The sequence below is a fragment of the Mirounga angustirostris genome, unplaced genomic scaffold (assembly GCF_029215605.1).
Source record: "Mirounga angustirostris isolate CCGP_5_RB_7025 unplaced genomic scaffold, mMirAng1.0.hap1 SCAF_16, whole genome shotgun sequence".
NCBI classification, from domain to species: domain Eukaryota; kingdom Metazoa; phylum Chordata; class Mammalia; order Carnivora; family Phocidae; genus Mirounga; species Mirounga angustirostris.
In genome coordinates, this window is record NW_026991724.1 from 53,612,060 (window position 1) to 53,635,387 (window position 23,328).

The 23,328-nt window shown below is 46.9% G+C and overlaps 1 protein-coding gene across 3 annotated transcripts; it reads right to left on the reverse strand.

The window, feature by feature from the left end:
- Positions 1-1,819: 1,819 nt before the first annotated feature.
- Positions 1,820-22,545, reverse strand: LOC123855901 (zinc finger protein 260-like). Of its 3 annotated transcripts, XM_054511527.2 has the most exons (6): positions 22,287-22,545; positions 20,189-20,317; positions 13,686-13,786; positions 12,725-12,851; positions 10,216-10,317; positions 1,820-7,865 (listed from the first exon to the last, which is right to left on the reverse strand). In XM_054511527.2, exons 2-6 carry the CDS (start codon positions 20,226-20,228, stop codon positions 5,971-5,973), a joined length of 2,265 nt encoding a protein of 754 aa, XP_054367502.2. In that variant the 5' UTR covers positions 20,229-20,317; positions 22,287-22,545; the 3' UTR covers positions 1,820-5,970. The 3 variants fall into 3 exon arrangements, with proteins under 3 accessions (XP_054367502.2, XP_045747970.2, XP_045747969.2); XM_045892014.3 differs by lacking the exons at positions 20,189-20,317; positions 22,287-22,545 and adding an exon at positions 16,872-16,928; XM_045892013.3 differs by lacking the exons at positions 20,189-20,317; positions 22,287-22,545 and adding an exon at positions 16,580-16,928.
- Positions 22,546-23,328: the final 783 nt, after the last annotated feature.

Below are 23,328 nucleotides of genomic sequence, written 5' to 3' on the forward strand. Positions count from 1 at the left end.
TGTCGTTAACTCTCGGGGCCCCGAGTACCTGGCAGTTTTGTCCTGCACCTCGGGTCGGCCTCCCACGCGGAGCTCTCTCCCCACAGGGAATCCCCACGATGGCGGCGGCGCTGCGTGCGCAGCCCCAGTGCTGTGCCTGCGTCTGCGCCTGCACCGACTCCCTGATGGACTACACTTCCCAGATCCCCGCGGGATTCGGGCTCCTCAGGGCAACCATCCTCCGTAGGTCAAGGAGGAAGGAAACTCGGAGCCTCGGGCGGTTTCGCCTGGGATACACCGATGTCAGAAGCTTCCTCTGGCTTTCGTAGGCGAGGTGGAGAAGCATCGCCAGCGTCCATCTCCAGGGCAACCGCCGGCTGGAATCGACGGGGCTGTCTCCATGGCAACTGCCTAAGCAGACCCCTCATTGCAGGCGCTTTTAAGTAGCAGGGATGCTCAACAAAACAGCGTGCTCTGCTCTTAAGACTTAATGGGAAACGTATGTTATAGCACAAAGAAGGGAGGAAAACTAGGTAGGGTGGGAAAGAGTTGATGTGAGGAAGGTTTCTCAGAGGAGGGGATCTTTGAATAAGGTTTTGACGGATGAATAGGAGGTCACCAGGGAGAGCAGAAACAGAGGAAAAAATACCATCTTTACTTACCTATCTGGTCAAAATTTGAAGCTGTGAAGCTGTATGACATAGTCTTAGCGAGGGTGTGGGGAAACTACCATTCTTGTACCATGCAGGTAGGGAGGGGAATGACTTCAGCCTTGAAGTCAATCAGGCAATTGAGGACTATTTTCTGAGAACCTGCTATGTTCTAGGCAGTGCTCTAGGCGCTGGGGATATCGTGGTGAAGGACACACATGGACCCGGCCTTCAGGGAGTCGGAGCAGGCAGTACATAGGAGACATATAAAGGGAAATTACGATTTGTGCTATGAATTAAACAGGCAAGGGGCTGAGACAAATGAAAGGACACCCCTGTGATCATGAAATACAAATATTTGGGAACATACATGTGCAATAAAAGCCAAATAAATCTCATGGCAGCTAGAGGTTGCCCTACCTGTAGATTTCTTTCTTTTCTTTCTCCCTTCCTTCCTTCCTTCCTTCCTTCCTTCCTTCCTTCCTTCCTTCCTTCCTTCCTTCCTTCTTCCTTTCTTTTCTTTCACAGAGAGAGACACAGCAAGAGAGGGAACACAAGCAAGGGGAGAGGGAGAAGCAGGCTTCCCGCTGAGTAGGGAGCCCGATGCGGGGCTCAATCCCAGGACCCTGGGATCATGACCTGAGCCGAAAGCAGACGCTTAACGACTGAGCCACCCAGGCGCCCCTGTAGATTTCTTTCTAGTGTTTGTGAGGATCTGAGTTGGGGTTTTCTTTAACTTGCCATTGAAGGCAGCCTGAAGTACCGGTATAAACAGGTTGAATGCCTTGCTTTTGGTCTTTTTGGCTACTTGAGTAAGTAAATCATCTCTCTTGTTTGAGCTATTTTGAGTTTTCTGTGACTTGAAACCCAAAACGTCCTTCATAATAAAGTCGTATTATTCTCCTTTGAAAAATAAGGAAACTGGATCAGACAGCAAGACAATGGCAAAGGCAAGATTCAAAATTAGCTTCTTTTAGACTAAAAAATCCAAGAATTCTACATTAGTATGTGAGTAAAAGAGTGAGGGTGAGTCTTTGAGAAGGAAGTGGATCAATTGTGCCAAGAAAGGTACAAACATGGTGGAATATATTAGAAGAAGGCATTTAAAGATGCTACCCTGCTGGCTTTGAACATGAAGGAAGGGGCCACAAGCCAAAGAATGCAGGTGGCCTCTACGGACTGAAAATTCATACCATAAGACATTTTTAAAAATGCAGATAGAATAAAAATTTAATTGTTAAAAAGTCATAAAAGTACTAGAACACAATATAGGATAATCTTGGGTGTGAAGAAGGCCTTTCTTAGCATGATAGTAGGTCCAAGAACTACAAAAGAAAATACAGATAGATTTGAATACCTAAAAATTTAAAAATTCTGTGTAGCAAAATACATCATAAACAAAATTGAAAGAGCGATAACAAACCTGGAGAAAATATTAGTGGCGTATATACCAAGGGTTACTATGTGTAATACTTGCTCCTATAAATCAATACACAAAGGCAGCCCAATTAAAATTGGACAAAATACATAAATAAGCAGTCCAAAGAAAGCAAAACCTTAACAAACACATAAAAGGTCATTAATCTCACTAATGCTAGGACATTTTTACTTATTAGATGAGAAATATTTTTAAAAGTTTTTAAAAGATTTATTTATTTGAGAGAGAGCAGAGTGAGAGAGAACACAGAAGGAGAGGGAGCATGGAGAGAGAAGGAGAAGCAGACTCCTCGCTGAGCAAGGAGTCCAATGCAGGACTCGATCCCAGGACCCTGAGATCATGACCTGAGCTGAAGGCAGACACAACCGACTGAGCCGCCGAGGTGCCCCTAGAAATATTTTTAAAAGGCTAATACTGAGTAATTTTTTAAGGAAGTTGGGCAACAGAGAATAGGCATTCATATATACTTCCAGGAGTCATATAAATTGGTTCATCCTTTTTTGGAGGATTATTTAGCAATAAATATCAAAATTTAAACATGGACATCCTATGGTCCCACAAGTTTATTTCTAGAAATTCATCTTATGGAGATATCTTGCACAGTGTCAAATGGTAAATATCCAGTGATAGAAAAGAAAAGATAAACAATCTCAATGTCCATTAATAGGGATTGGTTAAATAAATTCAAGAAACCCTAGCATGAACTATTATGCAGTTGTTATAAATGAGGATACATATATATGTTTATATATAAACATGTTTGCATTATCATGGGAAAATATCCACATTATACCAAGTGAAAAAAGTCACTTCTAAAATCATATGTGTGGGGGCACCTGGTTGGCTGTGGGTGGAGCATGTGGACTCTTGATCTCGGAGTTGTGGGTTTGAGATTACTTAAAAAAATAAACATCTTAAATCATATTTGTGCATATACCATACAAATCGTATACTGTTTTTATGTGGATATATACATGTGTGTGTATATACACACACAACCAGTTTCATAAAAACAAAAAAGGAAGTTCATATTCACAGAAAAAAGTCTAGAATCTTTGGAATGAAGATTTATAGAGAATAAATATGGTGAATTATTCACCATAAACGAGTATTTCTTCAACCACGAAAGGAGTCATATACTAAAAGAAATACCTGGGAAGACTTTAAACATGTTAATAGTTACCATGGGTGATGTTGGTGAGACACAGTCCCATCCTCTGTGGCCAGATTGCCAACGGACACAGAACTTCTTGGAAGCCATTGGCCCACGTCTCTGGGATCACTGAAACATTCTTCCTTTGACCCCATGACTTCCCTGCCCAGATTTCACTTGGAAACTGGTCGGGTGCTCAGCCAAAAACTTCAGCAGAAGGGACGTTTATAAAAGTCAAGAACTGGAAACAACTAAAATGTCCAACAGGGGATTGGTGAATTCACTGGCTGAATTAACTATGCAACGCCCCCCCAAACATCTGGTTGTTAAAGATGATTTAATGACATGGATAAATCATGATATTTAACGATAGGGGCTCGTGATATAAAGTAAACTAGAAGTATGCTAAATTGCATATTCAGTATACCCCAAATTTATTTAAGCATCTATAATATTATGTATTGTTTTTAAAGTAGCAGCAGTGTATCCAAATGTTAACAGTTATCTCTGGGTGGCACTGAACTTTGGGTGAAATCTTCTGGATTTCTTGGGTCTTCTAAATTTTCTATAAGAAGCATGTATTGATTTTTATAATAATAAACATTATTTTAAGAAGGAAACATTATACCTGAAATGTGTTCAATCTCCATAGATGTTCAGAGCATAGCTTCTGAGCCTGACTACCTGGGCTTGAATCTATACTCCACGAGCTCATAGCTGTGAGACTTTGGCCACTTCATCTCCCTGTGCTTTGGTGTCCTCACCTGTAAAATGGGACAATATAGCCCTGAAGAGGTGGGACTGTTGAAAGAACGAGAATTGAGACATACCGAGGGCTTGGGACAGAACTTGGCACACAGTTAAGTTACTGAAAACACTAGTCATTTTATATGTTTGACATAGGAAAACATTATGGATGTTTACTGCTGGTAAAAATAGAGTGGAACTGTGGTCCTCATGCCCAGCTTGTCCCAGGCAGACTGGGACCAGGCCATTTGGAAAGCAATTTGACAAGATGTTCCAGTAATCAGGAAAATCATTAGAATCGTGCTCCTGCTATTTCCAACCTAGGAACATGACTTAGAGAAATAATCTCCTCAGAAGGACAGAGGAAGCAAGTATGGAAATGCTCATTCTAACATTCGTAATTGGGAAAATTGGTGAACCACCTGTGAAAATCAGGGGCTTAGAACAAAATCCACGTGGGGGAATGGATTTGTAAACTATTTTACACCCACCAGTGAAATATTATTAGCCTGGGGCGCCTGGGTGGTTCAGTTGGTTAGGCGACTGCCTTCGGCTCAGGTCATGATCCTGGAGGCCCTGGATCGAGTCCCGCATTGGGCTCCCTGCTCGGCGGGGAGTCTGCTTCTCCCTCTGACCCTCCCCCATCTCATGTGCTCTCTCTCATTCTCTCTCTCTCAAATAAATAAATAAAATCTTAAAAAAAAAAAAAAAGAAATATTATTAGCCTGAATAATGATGAGTATGAAGTGTATGTGATTACAAAAGACAATGCTCAGGGTATAATAGGGACAAATCAGAGAAAGCCAAAATTGTTTCTACGCTCTGATCACAGTGAAATAAAATAACATTTATTTTAAGATGATATTTGAAAGGGAATACAAAAAAATCAAAACAATAGGACTTCTGAGGGTGGCCATATTGCTTTTGTTTTAGGCTTAAAAACATGGATATGGAAGACAGAGTAAAACAAAACTGGAAAGAAATACACACAAAATGACAGGCTCTCCCTGGGCTGTGTGGTTATGGAGAATTGGTATTTTATTCCATACTTCTCGACACTTTCCAAATTATCCTTTATGTTAAGTATAAGTTATTTTACTTTAAAATATTTCCTGTTATAAAAGTATGTGCATTATTTTTATAATAAAATATAAATACTATTTTTTGTTTGTTTTTTGGTTTTTGGTGGTTTTTTAGAGAGGGAGAGAGAGAGAAACAGAAGGAAAGAGAGAATCTTAAGCAGGCTCCACGCTGCTGACTTGGGGCTCAATCTCATGACCCTGAGATCAAGACCTGAGCCGAAGTCAAGAGTGAGACACTTAATGGACTGAGCCACCCAGGCGCTACCACTTCCCTTTTTTAATACTATGTTTTTATGATGAAAATATGATGAAAGAAAAACTTCCCTTTGGGCATAAATAAAAACAGAAAATGATGCTTAAGAGGGAAACTCCTTTATAAAGCGTAAATCCTGGACATGGGAAAGACACAAAAAATAGGCTTTAAAAATGGCTGTAAATAGTGGAACATACTGTGTTTAAGCCAACTGTGGATTTTGCCATGAAATTTGTAGCTTAGAGTTTTAAAGGATACTAAAATCTAGTGTTGGTGTTCAGCTACATAGACTTGTACTCTGAAGGGTTAATCTTCCCATTTTTTTTTTCCCTCGAATTTTCAAGCTCCAGTTTAATGAATGAGTGATAAATTTAAAAAGTTCACAGGGACCTTATTAAAGATATCAGATGATGTTATGTTCCATTTACACCACCCTCTGGGGATGCCGTAAGACTGAAAAATAGGGGGGAAGCTGAGATTTTAGCAGGGGAGCTCCTAAAATGATCAGAAGCTGTCCCAGCTGGTGATAAACTGCACCAGGTCCTTGTAGGAAATAGAGAAGCAACTCTCTCAATATATAGTGTTAGGGTTCCTCTCTGGGAGGAAGTTACTGGTGCTGATGAAGGCTACACCGAACCCAGCATCAGAACTGCCCATCTGCTACCTTCTCAGGCTTTCTGGTCAGCAGGAGTTCTCTGAATATCAGCAAGCTGTGTGCTCCACGCAAAGCCTTTCTCAAAATCATCGCAGACGCAGGCGTCATGCACAGTGTGAAGTCTCTGGTGTTCAGTCAGGTGTGAACTCCAGCTGAAATCCTCCCCACATTCCTTACACACATAGCGTTTGCCGCCTGTGTGTACCTTCTGGTGTTGAATAAGGTGCGAAATCTGGGTATAGGTTTTTCCACAGTTGTTACATTTATAGGGCTTCTCTCCCGTATGGATCCTCTGATGCTGAATAAGGTGGATGCTCTGGTTGAAAGCTTTCCCGCATTCCTTGCAGGCGTAGGGTTTCTCGCCAGTGTGAATTCTTTGATGTTGGGTGAGGGAGGAGTTGTGACTGAATGTTTTCCCACACTCTTTGCACTTATAGGGTTTCTCGCCTGTGTGGATTTTCTGATGCTCGATAAGGTGGGTGCTCCGGCTGAAGGCTTTCCCACACTCACGGCACTCATAAGGTTTCTCTCCAGTGTGAATCCTCTGGTGTTGGATGAGGTGGGAAATCTGGGTATAAGCCTTCCCACAAACTTTACACTCATAGGGCTTCTCCCCGGTGTGAATCCTCTGGTGCCGGGTAAGCGAAGAGTTCTGGCTGAAGGTTTTCCCACATTCGTTACATTTGTAGGGCTTCTCACCAGTGTGAATCGTCTGGTGTTGAGTGAAGGACGAGGTGTGACTGAAAGCCTTTCCACACTCATTACATATATAGGGTTTTTCTCCCATGTGAACACTCTGGTGCCTCATAAGGTGGGAAATCTGTGTATAAGCCTTCCCACACTCGTTACACTCATAGGGCTTCTCACCAGTGTGAATTCTCTGATGCTGAGTCAGGGATGAACTGTGGCTGAAGGCTTTGCCACACTCAGAGCACTCATAGGGTTTCTCTCCAGTGTGAACTCGCTGGTGCTGGGACAGGGACGAGCTATGGCTGAAGGTTTTCCCACACTCGTTACATTTGTAGGGTTTCTCTCCGGTGTGGATTGTCTGGTGCTGAGTCAAGGAGGAAGTGTGACAGAAGGCCTTACCACACTCACCACATTTGTAGGGCTTCTCCCCCGTGTGGATTTTCTGGTGGCGGGTGAGGTGGGACACCTGTGAGTAGAACTTCCCGCACTGGTTGCATTTATAGGGTTTCTCCCCAGTATGGCACCGCTGGTGTTTAATGAGGGAGGAGCTCTGGGTGAAGGCCTTCCCACATTCCTTGCATTTGTATGGCTTCTCTCCAGTGTGGATCCTCTGATGCTCAGTAAGCGATGAGCTCTGAGTAAAGGTCTTGCCGCACTCGCTGCACATGTAGGGCTTCTCTCCCGTGTGAATGATGTGGTGCTGAATGAAATACGAGCTGTTGCTGAACGCCTTCCCGCAATCATTACACTTGTAGGGTTTCTCTCCAGTGTGAATCCTCTGGTGTAGAATATAGTCTGAATGGTAAATGAAGGCTTTCCCGCATTCTGCACAGTTAAGTGGCTTCTTTTCTACAAATGTTCTTTGGCGTTTCAGGCTCTTTCTTGGCCCGTTCCTCTTCCGAGTCCTCTCTCCCACAGGCCCTCTTTGCTTCCTGATGAAGGCGGAGGTCTGCCTGAGGCTCCGCCCATGCTCGTGACAGCCCAGGCCTCTCTCCCCACAGACAGTTTCCTTGAGAGGAGCAAACATACACCTCAAACGCCTCTCCTGCTCTCCCCGGTCCTCCAACTGACAGCTCCAGGTCCAGGATGCCGCCAGCCTGGCATCTCCAAGCACTTCCCTTAAAACTCCCTCCCTCTCTCCCACTGGGGAAGTGGCCTCTTCAGAAACCCTCTTTTTCAGAAATGACTCCCAAGGAGCTGCAGAGCTGGTGTGCAAGGCTGAAAGACATGGAAAATGCGAATATCATCTGCGTTGGAACCAAGGAAACTGATCAAGTTGAAATGACACTGGAAAACTTTAAAAGGCAAGTTTCAAAGTGTAAGTTGCTATTTCAAAAGACAGGAGAGACTCGTGTTGTGACATGGAAGGATGGCCTCAAAATATCCGAAAAATGAAAATGTTTTTTTTACAAATGATTTGACTTATTTATTTGAGAGAGTGAGTGAGTGAGAGAACACAAACAGGGGTTGCGGCAGAGGGAGAGGGAGAAGCAGACTCCCCCGCTGAGCAGGGAGCCCGATGCGGGGCTCGATCCCGTGACTCCAGGACCATGACCTGAGCTGAAGGCAGATGTTTAACCAACTGAGCCACCCAGGCGCCCCAAGTTGTATATGTTTATGTATATGTTAACATGTGTATGCACGTGCATAGTGGGATGGAGGGTTTTCAATTTATTATTATTTACTTTTTGTTGTGGTAAAATACATACAACTTAAAATACGACATTTAGGTCATTTTTAGGTGTGCTGTTCCATTGCATGTATATACTCATGCTGTGGTACAATCGTCACCACCATCCACCTCCAGAATGTTTTCATCTTCCCAAACTGAAACATTACCCATCAAATACTAATGCCATTTACCCCTTCCCCAGCCCCTGGCCACCACCATTCCACTTTGGCTCTATGAATTTGCCTACTCTAGGCGCCTCATGTAAGTGGAATCATACAATACTTGTCATTTTTTTTTTTAAGATTTTATTTATTTATTTATTTGAGAGAGAGAGCGAGAAACAGCATGAGAGGGGATAGGGTCAGAGGGAGAAGCAGGCTCCCCGCCGAGCAGGGAGCCCGATGTGGGACTCGATCCCAGGACTCCAGGATCATGACCTGAGCCGAAGGCGGTCGCTTAACCAACTGAGCCACCCAGGCACCCAATACTTGTCATTTTGTGTCTGGTTTACTTCACTTAGCATCATGCCCTCAAGGTTTATTCACGTTGTTATTATTTACTTTTGTAATTAAAAAAATACAGTAAAGCTTTTGGGGTAAAATGAGAAAAGTAAATTTTTTTTGAGAGATAAGCAAGATTACGGGGAGATTTCCATTTCCTGCTTTATTTTTATTTACATTTTCAAAGTTTCTGCGATGAACACATATAACTTTAATTTGATCAAAAGATATCAATAAATAGGGGTGCCTGGGTGGCTCAATTGGTTAAGCATCTGCCTTTGGCTCAGGTCATTTTCTCAGGGTCCTGGGATCGAGCCCCGCAGCAGGCTCCCTGCTCAGCAGGGAGTCTGTTTGTCCCTGTCCCTTCCCCTGCTCGTTCTAGCTCTCTCTCAAATAAATAAATAAAATCTTTTTTAAAAAAAGATGTCAATAAATATTAAGTGTATGTGAGGCTTTTACTGCACAATCTTGCAATCTGGAGAAAGGGAAGTGTAGAGAAGAGATGATAAACAGGAAGCCCAGCCATGTGGAATTTGTTGAAGGGGATGGATTTTTTGATGCTAGTAGATCTGTTCACGGGACACCTAACAATTGCACATTGTTACATGCTAACCACAGTGCTAGGGCTTGCTGTCAGGGGTACTGGGGAGCCATGGGAGGGCTATGGGTACGGGAGAAGTGGGATCAGCTCCAGGTGTAGAAAGACCCCTCTTGGGCTGTGTGAGATGAATGGGAGGGCATAAGACTGGAGGCTGGGAGGTGAGGGAGGAGGCCGGGATGAGGGTCCAGCCAAGGAGCTGAGGCCGGAGCCAGGGCTGTGGTACAGAGGACAGGGGACTGGGAAAAGTTAGGGGGCAGGAGGGACAGGACTGGGGACCAATGGGCTGTGGTGAACAGGAAGGAGGGGGCAAGTCCCACCCCACAACACGGTGGGCAGTGACGGAAACAAAGATGCTTCAACCCCCCCCCCCCCCCCCGCTCATGGAGTTTGTGGGCCAGTGGGGGGCAGACATCTGGCCTCCTATTCCCCACCATGTTCGGTGGGGTCCCACTTCTGGGTCTTTACATAGATGATTCCCAATAAAGAAACACTAATAATCACTGTAGCCTATTCTGACCAGTGGGTTACTGTGTGCCAGGTGCTGGGCTACACTTTTAGGTGTTAATTCATTGACCTTTCCCAACCCAGGGTATTGAGCCCATTTTGCAGGTGAGGAAATCGAGGCACAGAGGGACTAAATGACCTGCCTGAAGGTCACAGAGCCAGAAGTGCTGGAGCTGGGATTTGAACCCAGCACCCACAACTATGGCGGGTGCTGGGCTGCCTCATTCTTGTCACTGATCAAAACAGACAGGATAGGAAGATGGCTCACACCTGCTGGACAACCTTACCCACCTGGACAGGTAGCTTGCCGGGCTTCCTTCTTCTCCATTCTGGGCTCCTCCCCTCGCTCCAGACGGGAGATCACATCGGGTTTACACCCAAGAGGGCCCACCCCTGGAAAAGACACAAGATTTGGCCATGGCTGCCAGTCATCGGGAGGCCTCGGGGCTGGGCCCCAGGCCCTGGGTCTGCAGGGGAGCTGCATACATTGGGTGCCTAATGATTAGAAGGTCTAATGGTCCAGGTGCCTGGGTGGCTCAGTCGGTTAAGGGTCCAACTCTGGGTTTTGGCTCAGGTCATGATCTCAGGGTCCTGGGATTGAGCCCCACATTGGGCTCCCTGTTCAATGAGGAGTCTGCTTGAGATTCTCTCTCTTTCTCTCTCTCTCTCCTTCTGCCCCTCCCCTACTCTCACTCTCTCTCTAAAATAAATCAATAGGGCGCCTGGGTGGCTCAGTTGTTAAGCATCTGCCTTCGGCTCAGGTCATGATCCCAGGGTCCTGGGATCAAGCCCCACAATTGGGCTCCCTGCTCCGCGGGAAGCCTGCTTCTCCCTCTCCCACTCCCCTTGCTTGTGTTCCTGCTCTCGCTATCTCTTTCTCTGTCAAATAAATAAATAAAATATTTAAAAAGAAATCAATAAATAAAATAAATCGATAAATAAATCTTAAAAAAAAAAAAGCAGCAGCTCTAATGGTCCATGCGAGATTCATTTGTTGAGTGCCTACTACGTTCCAGAAAGAGCCTGAGTCCTGACATCACTGCTTACTCAGAAACAGGGGCTTTGCAGATGTAATTAGTGAAGATGAGGTCCTACAGGAGCAGGCTGGGCCCTGAGCCAAAGACCGGTGTCTTTGTTTGAAGAGGAAAGACATACAGACACAATGGAAGGGAAAGGTCATGTGAAGATGGAGGCCAAGATTGGGGTGACAGGGGTACAGGGCAAGGAATGGCAAGGGCCGCCAGGAGCCTCCGGAAGCTGCATCCAGGAAGGACTCTCAGAGGGAGCAGGGCCCTGCCCACAGCTGGATTTTACACTTCTGGCCTCTGAACTGTGAGGGAATACATTTCTGCAGGGGACAGGTGGAAGGGACTGCGTTCTTTACACCCAAGTTACGCAGAAAAGGGGTCACACAGCAGGCTGCCGGCTCTCTTTGGAAAGACCTGCTCCCATGGCTGCCCGTGGCTGGCTGGCGTCTGGGAAGCTGGATTTCAGGAGGGTTCCCAGCACTCCCTAACCTCCAGGAGGGGCTCCCTGTGCTTAAGCTGTTGGTGCAAACAACGTGGTTTCTGCTGAACACCTGCTTTCCTTCGGGGAGTCTGGAATTTTGACACGTGCCAGGCCGAGGGCGCTGACGTGACTGGCCCCCACGAAAAACCTGGGGCACTGATGGAGACTCTAACAAGTGTCCCTAATGGACAACTTCTCACACGTGTTGTCACGTCTCGTTGCCCGTCCTGTGTGACTCCACGGGGAGGGGACTCTGGCCTGGTCTCCCCCAGATCTCGTCCCACGTGCCTCATCTCTTTGCTGACTGTGCTTGGTGTCCTTGCGCTGCAGTGAATTGGGGTGGTGAGTACAACTGCATGCTGAGGCCTGCAGGTCCTCCTTGAGCCCCCCAACCTGGGGGCTTTCCTCGGGCCCCTGACGTAGAAGTTTAAGCGGGTTTTTGGTGAGTTTGTCCAGTGAAAGTGTGTGAGTGAGCATGGCTGAGGAAGGAACCTTCAAACCACCAGAGTTCACAGAGCAAAGGCAAGACAGAAGAATCAGAAAAAGAAATTGAGGAGAGATGGAGGTGGACAGAAAGACAGACCACTGAGGAGGCTGGAGTAGGGTCAGGGGGTGAGGACAAGGCCAGATCAGGGTTGGGCTGCAGGGACAGAGGAGGGGATGGGCAGAGATTGTTGGGAGTCGGAGAGGATGTGGTGGGCTGTTGGGGAGGGGGTAGGATGGTGCTGGGGGGTGACTGGTCTGGGGACAGGGGACCCAGAGGAGGAGGGGCAGTTCAGTGTGGAGACGCTGAGCTCAGGGTGAGTGTGACAGATGTGAAGGGCCTTGAGGGGGCGCAGGAGGTGGGTGGGTGGACAATGTAGGACTAGGGAGACACATTTGGGAACAGCATTTCTGTGTCTTGGAAAGATTCTAAGATGGAGCTAGATGACTGGAGGACATCCAAGGAACACTTGGAGTCTGAGATGCTAGAACAGGCATTCCAGGGAGGAATCTGAGGTCACCACACGTAGAAAGGGAAGCAAGAAGAGAAGGTGGGGGCACAGGCTGAAGATTTTGCAGGACAGGCAGAGGACTCCGGGCCCTCGGGGACGCAGGGACTCTAGAAGAAGCAGCGGAGAGACAGAGGGACAGACAGTGGCCAGCCAGGAGGGACCGGTAAAAAGAGCAGAGAGGGTACCCCATAACCTCAGCAAATACCCACTGTTGAGCAGTGGGTGGGCACAAAGGAGATGAGGGCAGAAGGGGGGCATCACGCCTCTTCCTGGGGAGGCAGGGGGCAGGGCCTCACCCAGTGACAGAAGGTTCTGGTAGTTCTCTAGCATTACGTCCCGATACAACTCCCTCTGGCCAGGCCCCAGCTGGCCCCACTCCTCCAGGGTGAAATCCACAGCCACATCCTTGAAGGTCACTGATTCCTGCAAGGGACAATTTTACATGGTGGAGGGGCACATCCTTCTAGAACTCTGGGGCCGGGAGAGGTCATGGGTCAACAGCCTACCCCTGCTGGTGGTTGAACCAGCTCTAACACTCTGGGCTGGAACATACTGACTCAGCAGGTTTGAGATAACTGAATAAAAATGGCCCACAGAAATGCAGAAAGTTTTGGCCAGCTCCTAGCCCACAGGCTTCTTGGCAGAAGGTAGGAGAAAGCTCCCTTTTGCGTGACTCTTTACTGCCATCTGTTGGAAAATCGTTATAATATGCCAATTATTTTAGTAAATGACCGTTTACTGCCATCTGCATGAAAACTTCCACAATATACCAGTGTATGAGGTACATGTGGAACCTGCCACTGAGGTAAAGCACTCTTGTGCAGTGCGCAACCTGCACACCTATATATGACAGCCCTAAGAAACACTTTTTTTTTTTTAAATCAAGCCATTGTGTGCAAGAGTGATAACTAAGTGGCGCTCCATCCCAGACCCGAACTGGGATCACAATGCCCATCCCTGACTCCAAGGATAAGGCTCGGGGGTGAAGCAAAACCATCCACTGCCCACTTCTCTCGGCAACTCAAAGGCTGCTGAGAGTTAGATTGGTTTGTAGACTGGGTCATAACGTCCCAACTCAGAGCATCCTGCCCCTCCCCCTTCCCCTCCTCGCTGCACCTCCCAGCCCCAGAGCCCCTCCCACCATAGCCTCTTCCCCAAGCCTGGGAGGAGCAGAAGATCTTCAGGCCACAGGCAGAGATGAGGATGGCCCTCTGGAGTCCACAAAATCATCTTGGGGAAGGGGAAGCCCAGAATCACCTGGTCTTCAGCCATCAGGGTCCTGTGGCCACTGCGTGGTCCTGGGCATGTGCCTCCAGGAGACAGGAGCAGGCCTGAGTCCGCAGAGCTGGAGGAGGAGACTGGAACACAGAGGAGGGTCAGTTCTCGCCCAGACAGACAGACAGATGCTTCCCTGAAGATGCCTCATGACAGGGGACTCTAGTCTCCCAGGAGCTGGAGCAAAGGCTCCGGACGGGCTGTCCGAGGCCCCCATTCCACACCAACAACCGCTAGCAATCAGGAGGCTCAGCTCACTGCACCTACATAACAGCTCTGAAAGACTAGTTTAACTAGAGTTATCTCCAGAGAAGGAAATAGAGGCACAAGAGGTCAAGGCCCTTGCTCAAGGTCACAGAGAGATCAAGTATCTGAGCGTGATTCAGGCCCAGAAGTCTGGCTGCAGAGCTAAGCCGCCTTTTCATTTTTTAAATTTTATTTATTTTTTTTAAGCCGCCTTTTTAGTCTTACTTTTTTTTCTTGTGGTAAAATGCATATAACATGCAATATAACATTTTAACCACTTTAAATGATACAGTTCAGTGGCATTTAGGACGTTCACAGTGATGTGCAACCATCACCACGATCTGGCTCCAGAATGTTTTCACCATCGCCCTAAAAGGAAACCTTATACTGTTAATCAGTCACTACCAAATCGCCCTGTTCTGTCCCAGCCCTCCAATGCCAGCCTCTGATAACTACTCATCGTTTTTTCTTTTTTAAAAAGATTTGTTTATTTATTTTAAAGAGAGGGGAGGGGCAGAGGGAGAGGGAGAGAGAGTCCCAAGCTGACTCTGCACTGAGCGCAGAGCCCAACTCTGGGCTCAATCTCACGACCCTGAGATCATTCACCCGAGCCGAAACCAATCAGTCACTTAACTGACTGAGCCACCCAGGTGCCCCTCATCTTTCTGTCTTAATGGATTTGCCTATTCTGGACATTTCATATGAAGGGAATCATGTAATATGTGGCCCTTTGTGTCTGGCTTCTTTCATTTAGCATAACGTGTTCCAGATTCATCCATGTTGCACCACGTATCAAGGCTTCATTCCTTTTTATGGCTGAATAGTATTCTGTGGCATGGATCTACCCCTTTTTTGAAGAGCTCCTTCTTCTTTTTTTTTTTTAATAGGACGTGGTGCCCCATGCATGACCCTGAGATCAAGACCTGAGCTGAGATCAAGAGTTGGACACTTAACCGACTGAGCCACCCAGGCGCCCCTGCAGAGCTCCTCCTATCTGCCTTACAAATCCTGCATAAGGATCCTGATCTCCCACTTAAGATGTTTAAAGAAAGGTTCCATCTGCTAGAATAAAGTTTAGAAAAAATCCCTGCAAAAAAAAAAAAAAAAAAATCTCTGCCAAAGAAAAATCAGTGTTTGGACTATGGTCACTTCCATCCATTCATCAAATATGCTCTGAGACTCGTGAGAGTGACAGGCTCATCTGAGGGCAGAATAATGTGCGAGATGAGGCTCTGCCCTAAAGGGGCTCCCTGCCTGGTGGGGGAGACAGGCCTGGACATAGGCCAGGTGGTGGGCTGAACAATGGCCCTACTCCTGTATCTTGTGGACGAACGTGGGATGTGATTAAGTTAAGCACCTCTAGGTAGGAAGATTATCCTGGATTATCTGGGTGGGTCCTAAATGCTATAATAAGTGTCCTTAGAAGAGAGGCCGGGGGCTATTTGACCTGGAGGAGGCGGCTACGTGAGGGAAATCAAGAGAAGCAGAGTTAGGGAGAGAAGACCCTGCCTCTGGCTTTTAAGCTGGAGGAAGAGGGCTCATCTAAGGAACGCAAGCAGACTCTAGAAGCTGGAAAAAAAGGCAAGGAAATGGATTGTCCCCTAGAGCCTCAGGGGGGAGCACCGCTCTGCTGACACCTTGATTTCAGCACGGTGAAACCCACTGCAGGCTTCTGACCTCCCAAACTGTAAGAGAACACATTTGTGTTGTTTGAGCCACCAAGACTGTGGTAACTTACGGCAGGAAGGGAAACTAACACAGTCCAGAAACGAAAAGACGTGGCCTCACACGTGTTTCCAGTTACACAGGAACACAAGCAGCTGAAGGCTGAGACCAGCGGGTGAAATTCTGATGAGGAAATGAGAAGCAGAGTCTTACAGACTCTCCCCTATCTCCTCGCCAGTCACTTAATCATTACAAAAAGAAGGTCACTTTAGCGCGGAGACGCCTGGCGGACACCACTGCAACCAAGTGATCAAGACTGACATGACCTGTGATGGGCAAATGGGCATCACGGGCTTCTGATCTGATGAGGACACAGCATCATGCCCAAGGTACTCCCACCAAACCTAAATCTAATCATGAGGAAACACTGATCAAATCCAGACCAAGGGACATTCTGGAAGTGCCTGGTCTGTAATCTTCAGAATTGCCAAGACCATCAAGATCAAAGAAAGACTGAAGAACTGCGTCAGGTTCACGGAGACTAAAGAGACCTAACTTTAGTTAGGGATTTTCTTTTGCCATTAAGTACATTATTGGGACAATTAGCAAAATTTGAGGGTCTGCAGATTAGCTAATAGTCTGTATCGATGTTACTGTCCTGATATGATCATGGTGCTGTGGTCTTGAAAGATAATGGCCCTGTTTTTAGAAACACACAGACTCGTGGGTAAGGGGGGCGCGCAGACACACAGAGGGGGACTGAACGGGGGTTGGGATGGTGGCGGGGGGGGAGAGATCAGAGAGAGATTAGAGACCCAGAGAAAGGGTAGCATGCTCAGGATAAGGACAGAGACAGAGGGTGTGATTGTGCAGAGTACGCGGGGGCTTTCGGGTCAGACACCCCGGATTGTGATCCCAGGCCGACCACCGTGACCTGCGAGAAGCCGCGGAGTCTGTTTCTTCACCTGCGAAGTGAGGAAACGCATCGTCTCCCTCCTGGGAGATCGCAGCAGTTCCGCGCACGCCTGACTCCTGGCAAACAGCAGGCGCCCAATTCCTGCGCGCTGAGATCGTCCGAAGCCGCGCGGGTGGCAGAGGCGCTCTGGGGATACCTCGCGAGTGATAGGAGGGGGCGGGACACCGCCCACAGCGCCCACCCAGGCGCGACTCGGGCTCGCCTCCCTGAGCGCTCGCGGGCCTGCCCCGCTCGGCCAGCACCCACACGCTCCGGCTCCCGGCCGCCAGGTAGGGACTCACCTGTGCGCCCGCGCAGGTTGCGCAGGGCGGCCAGGCCTTCCCTCCCTCTGGCGGGCCGCGGAATGCGCCTGCGCGGTCGCTGTCTCGGAACTATTAAGCCCTGGTTCTTTAAACGCGGTTTCGCAGCTGGACTACATTTCCCAGAAACCATTACGGGCTCACGCTCCTCCCGAGCTAAGGTCTCTAAAGGCGGGGGGAATGCTGGGAAATGGAGTCTGCGAGTACGACGTGGGGCCGAAGGGAACATGGTATTGAGAAATTTTGGCTGTACTGACCCGGCGAATATACCCGTTATAGCCAGTCTTTTTGTTGCCCTTCACAGGAGGGGACGTCATAGTCCATTTAACCCATCTAACGAAGTTTCCCCTTTAGCTGAAGTCCACAGGACACGTAGAAGTTGGCCCCATCTAAATTGATGGTGAACAAATTGAGCCTCTGTCACTAATTACTCACTACCTCTGGGCATCCGCTTCCTGTTTGCCTCAGTTTCACCTATCACCTCTTAAAGGGTGGTGTGATAAAGGAAACAGACCCCTAAAGTGGGAGCTGGAAGATGTATATCCAGGAATGCAAGGATGGTTTGATATTGGGCTATCATATAATTTGCTAATTGATATATCAAAGTAATACCATCACATCCATGGATATGAAAAGGGTTTTGAAAACCTTCAGTAATAAGCCATTTCTGCATAAAGTTAATATATTTAAGAATAGGTCCATCTTGGGGCACCTGGGTGGCTCAGATGGTTAAGCGTCTGCCTTCGGCTCAGGTCATGATCTCAGGGTCCTGGGATCGAGTCCCGCATCGGGCTCCCTGCTCCTTGGGAGCCTGCTTCTCCCTCTGCCTCTCTCTCTCTCTGTCTCTCATGAATAAATAAATAAAAATCTTTAAAAAAAAAAAAAAAAAAAAAAAAAAAAAGAATAGGTCCATCTTGAATAGTAATGACAACAATCTTTTTTTTAAAAAAAGGATTTTATTTATTTGAGAGAGAGAGAATAGGTGTCAGAGAGAGAGGGAGAATCAGACCCCCCACTGAGCAGGAAGCCCAACCCAGGCCCCATCCCAGGACCCTGAGATCATGACCTGAGCTGAAGGCAGACGCTTAACTGACTGCGCCACCCACACACCCAGTAATGACAACAATCTTAAGGAGTTCCTTGGTTCTCCCTTGTTTTTAATTACATACATATCATCAAAACCCCGTCTCAGGCTTAATGCTAAAAACCAAAACATCCCCATTAAAGTCAGAACAAACTGTCCAGCATGACCACTTTTGGAAGAACTATCAATGCAGTTAGACAAGAGAAAGAAAAGGTATCATTGGAACAGAGAAGTCTGGGTTGTCATTCTTCTTTAAATATGATATGATTGCTATCTTGGAAATCAGAGAATCAAATGAAACACTAAGATAAGCCATGGATAATTATGTAAAATTACTGGGTACAAGGTTAATAAAATCCCATAGGTTTTCTCTTTTCAACAAAGAATGATGATAAATCTAATGAAAAAAGGGGTTATTTGGATTTTAGTGCCATATTTGCCTGATAGATTGTAATCTCTTTGTGATCTGGAGCAGTTGTCTTCCACTCTGTACCTAGGTTTTCCTCTCTGTAATCCCTCATTGGGATAATGTGTGGCAAATAGCTCTTCTTCAAAGCCTTTCCCCTGCTTTCTGTGCACACAGCTAGACCACATTTCCCAGCCTCCCTTGCAATCCGGGGTGACCATATGACTAAGTTCTGGCCAATAAAGTGAGAGAAGTGAACATGCACGCCAAGCCCAGACCTGGCCCATTGAAACCTCTCACTTGTCACCTTCCACAGTCTTTTCCTTTCTGTGGATGTAGATGGAGACTATGACCCTGGAAGTCCTATGTTGAAAATGGAAGGAGCCTAGGGGCGCCTAGGTGGCTCGTTGTTAAGCATCTGCCTTCGGCTCAGGTCATGATCCCGGGGTCCTGGGATTGAGCCCCGCATTGGGCTCCCTGCTCGGCAGGAAGCCTGCTTCTCCCTCTCCCACTCCCCCTGCTTGTGCTCTCTCTCTCTCTCTCTGTGTCAAATAAATAAATAAAATCTTAAAAAAAAGAAAAAAGAAAATGGAAGGAGCCTAGATCCCTGAATTGTCCCTTGGAGGGGGCCATCTCCAATCAGAAACCAAATAATAAAAAGTTAGTTTCAGTTATATGGACTCAGGGGATTGATTAGATAAATGATGGTATATCCGGCCTATGAAACGTTATCGAGCCTGAAATAATTATGATCAGGACACAATAACATGGTGAAATACTTGTGAATGAAAGTTAAAAGAAGAAAAATTACAAAGTTATGTATCTTTCATGTTTATAAAGATGTAAAATATATGTATACACATGAGTAAAAGGCTAGATAAACCATTATCAAAATGAAATAAGATCAGCTGTCACTTAGTGACAACATGTAGTGGGCTTTATTAATTTATTTAACTCATACAACCACCCTGGGAAGATGTGTCCAACAGCCCCAGGGAGACCTTTGCAGCCCCAAGGCTCAAAGATCCAACCAGCGACAGTGGGTCCAGGGAAACCTCTCTTCTCATCGCCAGGCTCCCCGGCTCTGCTGCCTCTCCATGCCCATGAACTTGGCCCTGGCTCAAGCCTTGTCCTTACCCTAGAGCTTCACTGTAATCTCATCTCAAACCTCCTGGCCCCCAGTGTCTCCCCTCCAGTATGTCCTCCACACACATCCCAGAAGAGTCTTTCTTTCTTTCCTTCCTTCCTTCCTTCCTTCCTTCCTTCCTTCCTTCCTTCCTTCCTTCCTTCCTTCCTTCCTTCCTTTCTTTCTTCTTTTTCTCTTTCTTTCTCTTTTCTTTCTCTTCTTTCTTTCTTTCTTTCTTTCTTTCTTTCTTTCTTTCTTTCTTTCTATAAAGATTTATTTATTTATTTTAGCTGGGGAGCATGCATGAGCATGGGGGAGGGGGAAAGAGAGAAGGAGAGAAGTGGACTCTGTGCTGAGCACAAAGCCTGACACAGGGCTCGATTTCATGACCCATGAGGTCATGACCTGAGCCAAAATCAAGAGTCAGATGCTTAACCGACTGCACCTCCCAGGTGCACCCCCCTCCCCCCCAGAATGGTCTTTCTGCACGAGAGCAGATCCAGTCCTTCCTCTGGCTGGCACTGCCCTCAGCAAAGTGTCCAGGCCTTAGCCTGGTACCTGAAGCCCTGTGAGCCTGGAGCCTGCCTTGCTTCACTTCATGACACTCTCTCTTAATCAACGCAGGTGGCCATAATAAAATACCATAGACTGAATGACTTAAACAACAGAAACTTATTTCTCACAGTTCTGGAGCCTGGAAGTCCTAGATCCCGGAGCCAGCATGGTTGATTTCTGGTGAGACCTCTCTTCCTTGCTTGCAGATGGCCACCTTCTCGATATATCCTCACATGGTTTTTCCTTGGTACAGGAGCCTATGGAGAGAGAGCTCTGGTGTCTCTTCCTCTTTTTATAAGGACATTAGTCCTGCTACTATGAGTCTTGTCCTACATTAGTCCTACTAGCTATGGGTCTTGTATGGGTTACTTAAATCCTCCTTCTAGGTGTCCTTGTCTCTAAAATGCGGGAGCAATGCCTTCTTCATTGGGTAGTCATGCAAGTTAAATGAGCTCACTGACATATGAATCTCATTGCCTGAAGCAAGTAGCATGGTCACAACTGAATTCATATAGCAATCCCAGGGAAGGGTCCTGATTGGTCCTTCTTGGGTCTTAGGCCCACCCCTTGGACCAATCACTATTGCTAGGATTGGGGTACATGATAAAGACATGGTTACAGGCAGTTAGGCCCTAGTGTGATATGTGTGCTTGATGAGGATAGCCCAGGGCATGGTATGAGCACAGATGAGGGCCTCCAACCCACTCTGGGCAATTAGGGAGGACTTTCGGAGGAGGTCTCATCTTGGCTGTAGCTTGAAAGATAAGAACCAATGGACTAAGAGGCATAAACGTGACCAGTGAAGGCAGAGAATGAGGTGGGCTGTTCCAGGCAGAGGGAACAGAGAGTACAGAAGCCTAGAGGAGAGAAAGAGATATAAGGAGCTCTTTGTGGCTGGCATGCAAGTGTGGGATGTGGAAGAGTGCTATGGATTGAATGTTTGTTTCCCCCAAAATTCGTATGTTGAAGCCCTAACTCCCAATGTGACTTTATTTGGATATAGGGCATTTGGGGAAGTAATTAAGCTTAAATGAGGTCAAAAGGGTAGGGCCCTGCTCCAATAGGATTTGATGTTCTATAGAAGACAATTGGCACAGTGCTTTACAGGTAGGATCCTGTAGCAAGGGCCACAGAGCATAATGGTTAATCCCACTTATTCACTGAAAGTCATTAACCTCTCTGTACCTCGGTTTCCTCATTGTATATAAGGAGATAATAAATACCCAAATAAATGACATTTGAATAGGTTGCTATAACTAAAGCTATTACAACAGAATGTTACAGAAAACACCACCTTCTGTTCGCTATCAATATTATTGACATCAAATATTATTTTTATTTTATTTTATTTTTTTAAAGATTTCATTTACTTACTCGACAGAGAGCGAGCGAGCGAGAGCAGGAACACAAGCAGGGGTAGTGGGAGAGGCAGAAGCAGGCTTCCCGCCGAGCAGGGAGCCCGATGTGGGGCTCGATCCCAGGACCCTGGGATGATGACATGAGCCAAAGGCAGACGCTTAACGACTGAGCCACTCAGGCGCCCCTCAAATATTATTTTTAAAAATTATTAATACGGGGCGCCTGGGTGGCTCAGTCGGTTAAGCGCCTGCCTTCGGCTCAGGTCATGATCCTGGAGTCCCGGGATCGAGTCCCGCATCGGGCTCCCTGCTCGGCAGGGAGTCTGCTTCTCCCTCTGATCCTCCTCCCTCTCGTGCTCTCTGTCTCTCATTCTCTCAAATAAATAAATAAAATCTTAAAAAAAAAAGTTATTAATACTTCCCACCTCTTGACCTTCGTATGTGCTGTTCCCTCTGTCCGGAACGTTCTTTTTCTCTATTGCTCTTGGAAAACTGCATTTCTTGCTACCAGCTCTTACAGCCATTCCTATGGGAAAGTTTCCCCTATACCCATCCAGCCCAGCTGGAGCTGGTAAGTCAACTCCCTCCCGGGGTTCCACCCGAACCTAGCGCTGATATTATAGTAACTGTATTGTAATTACTGTAACTGTCTCTCCTGCCCCAGATTGCGCTCTCCGAGAGCATTCATCACACTATAATTTCTGCACAATTTAATTATCCTTTTATTGTGCACTGCTCCCAGGAAATTCACAGAAAGTTAAGGGCGTAGCTGGACTTGCAGCGTGAAGAAATGTAAGAAACCAAAACAACACTGCTACCTAAGCAAAAAGCATTTTAGGGCCACCAACTTACGACCCCCAGGCCTCACCGGAGTGGGCTTGGGGCAGGACACCAGCTTAAGAAGTGAACGTGAAGTCCGGCATCTTTGACTTGTCTGCAGAAGCCTCGCCTGCCAGCTAGCATGCTCGGTGGGGGTGACGTCATGCGCGCCAGGAGTGACGTCACCGAGGCGACAGCATCCGTTGCCTTCACTGGAGGGCGCCTGCGTGGTAGTGGGGGTGGGGGAGCCTGGAAACTACCATTTCCAGACTGCTCTGGGTTGGAGCCTCTGCTCTTCCAAACCGCCCTGATCCAAGGGCTCCTTACTGCGCATGTGCCAAAACCGGTATCTTGGCAACGGAGGACTGGAGTCGGGCTCTTCGAGGGCATACCCCACCCCACCTTTAACTAGAGTGGCTCGGTAGTATCTATGGCAACGGGGGAGTTGCAGGGGGAGAGGATTCTGGGAAATGTAGTTAATTAGAGAATCTAGCGAGCTCTAGCTACACTTAACATTTCATTCGCCAATAATCTCTAGCATAAAAAATATAAGCAACACTCAGCCCCAGATGTTTCTCTGTCACTTCACAATGATAGCAAAACATGTCTTGGGTTGGTCCTCAGTATTCGAAAAAATTAGTTGCCTGCACTACTTATGGAGAGATTTCACATTAAAAAAAATCTGAATTTCTGGGTTCTCTCGAGAACTCTGAAGATCTGAAAACACTGGGCTGTTATTTCACCGCGACCGCAATAGAATGGAGCTGAGTACTTTCTATCCTCCGTGGATGCGACCTGCATTTCACTTTATCTTCCTGGACCCATCAATATTTGGGGTTTCCATCCCAGACCCTGGAAAAACCACCAAGCTCCTTTCCCTGGCATTTAAAGGCCCTCAGTATATGGATCAGTATCATTTTTGCAGGCTTCCTCCCCTTTCCGCCAACACTACCGTCCTCATTTATTCCACAAATATTTACTGAGATCCTGCTCTGGGCCAAGCCTTGTGCTGGGCACCGAATCTTCAGCTAAATTTGGTTTTTCTTATCAACGCCCATCCCTTCCACTGATGAGGTTTTGGAATATAGGCG

Coding starts and splice junctions, on each gene's coding strand:
- LOC123855901 (XM_054511527.2), bottom strand. CDS start 20,228: ATGCTGGCTCCGGGATCTAGGACTTCCAGGCTCCAGAACT. Junction 12,852..13,685: donor CCCTGATGGCTGAAGACCAG/GTGATTCTGGGC, acceptor TGTCCCTTGCAG/GAATCAGTGACCTTCAAGGA. Junction 7,866..10,215: donor CCGGCAAGCTACCTGTCCAG/GTGGGTAAGGTT, acceptor CATGTCTTTCAG/CCTTGCACACCAGCTCTGCA.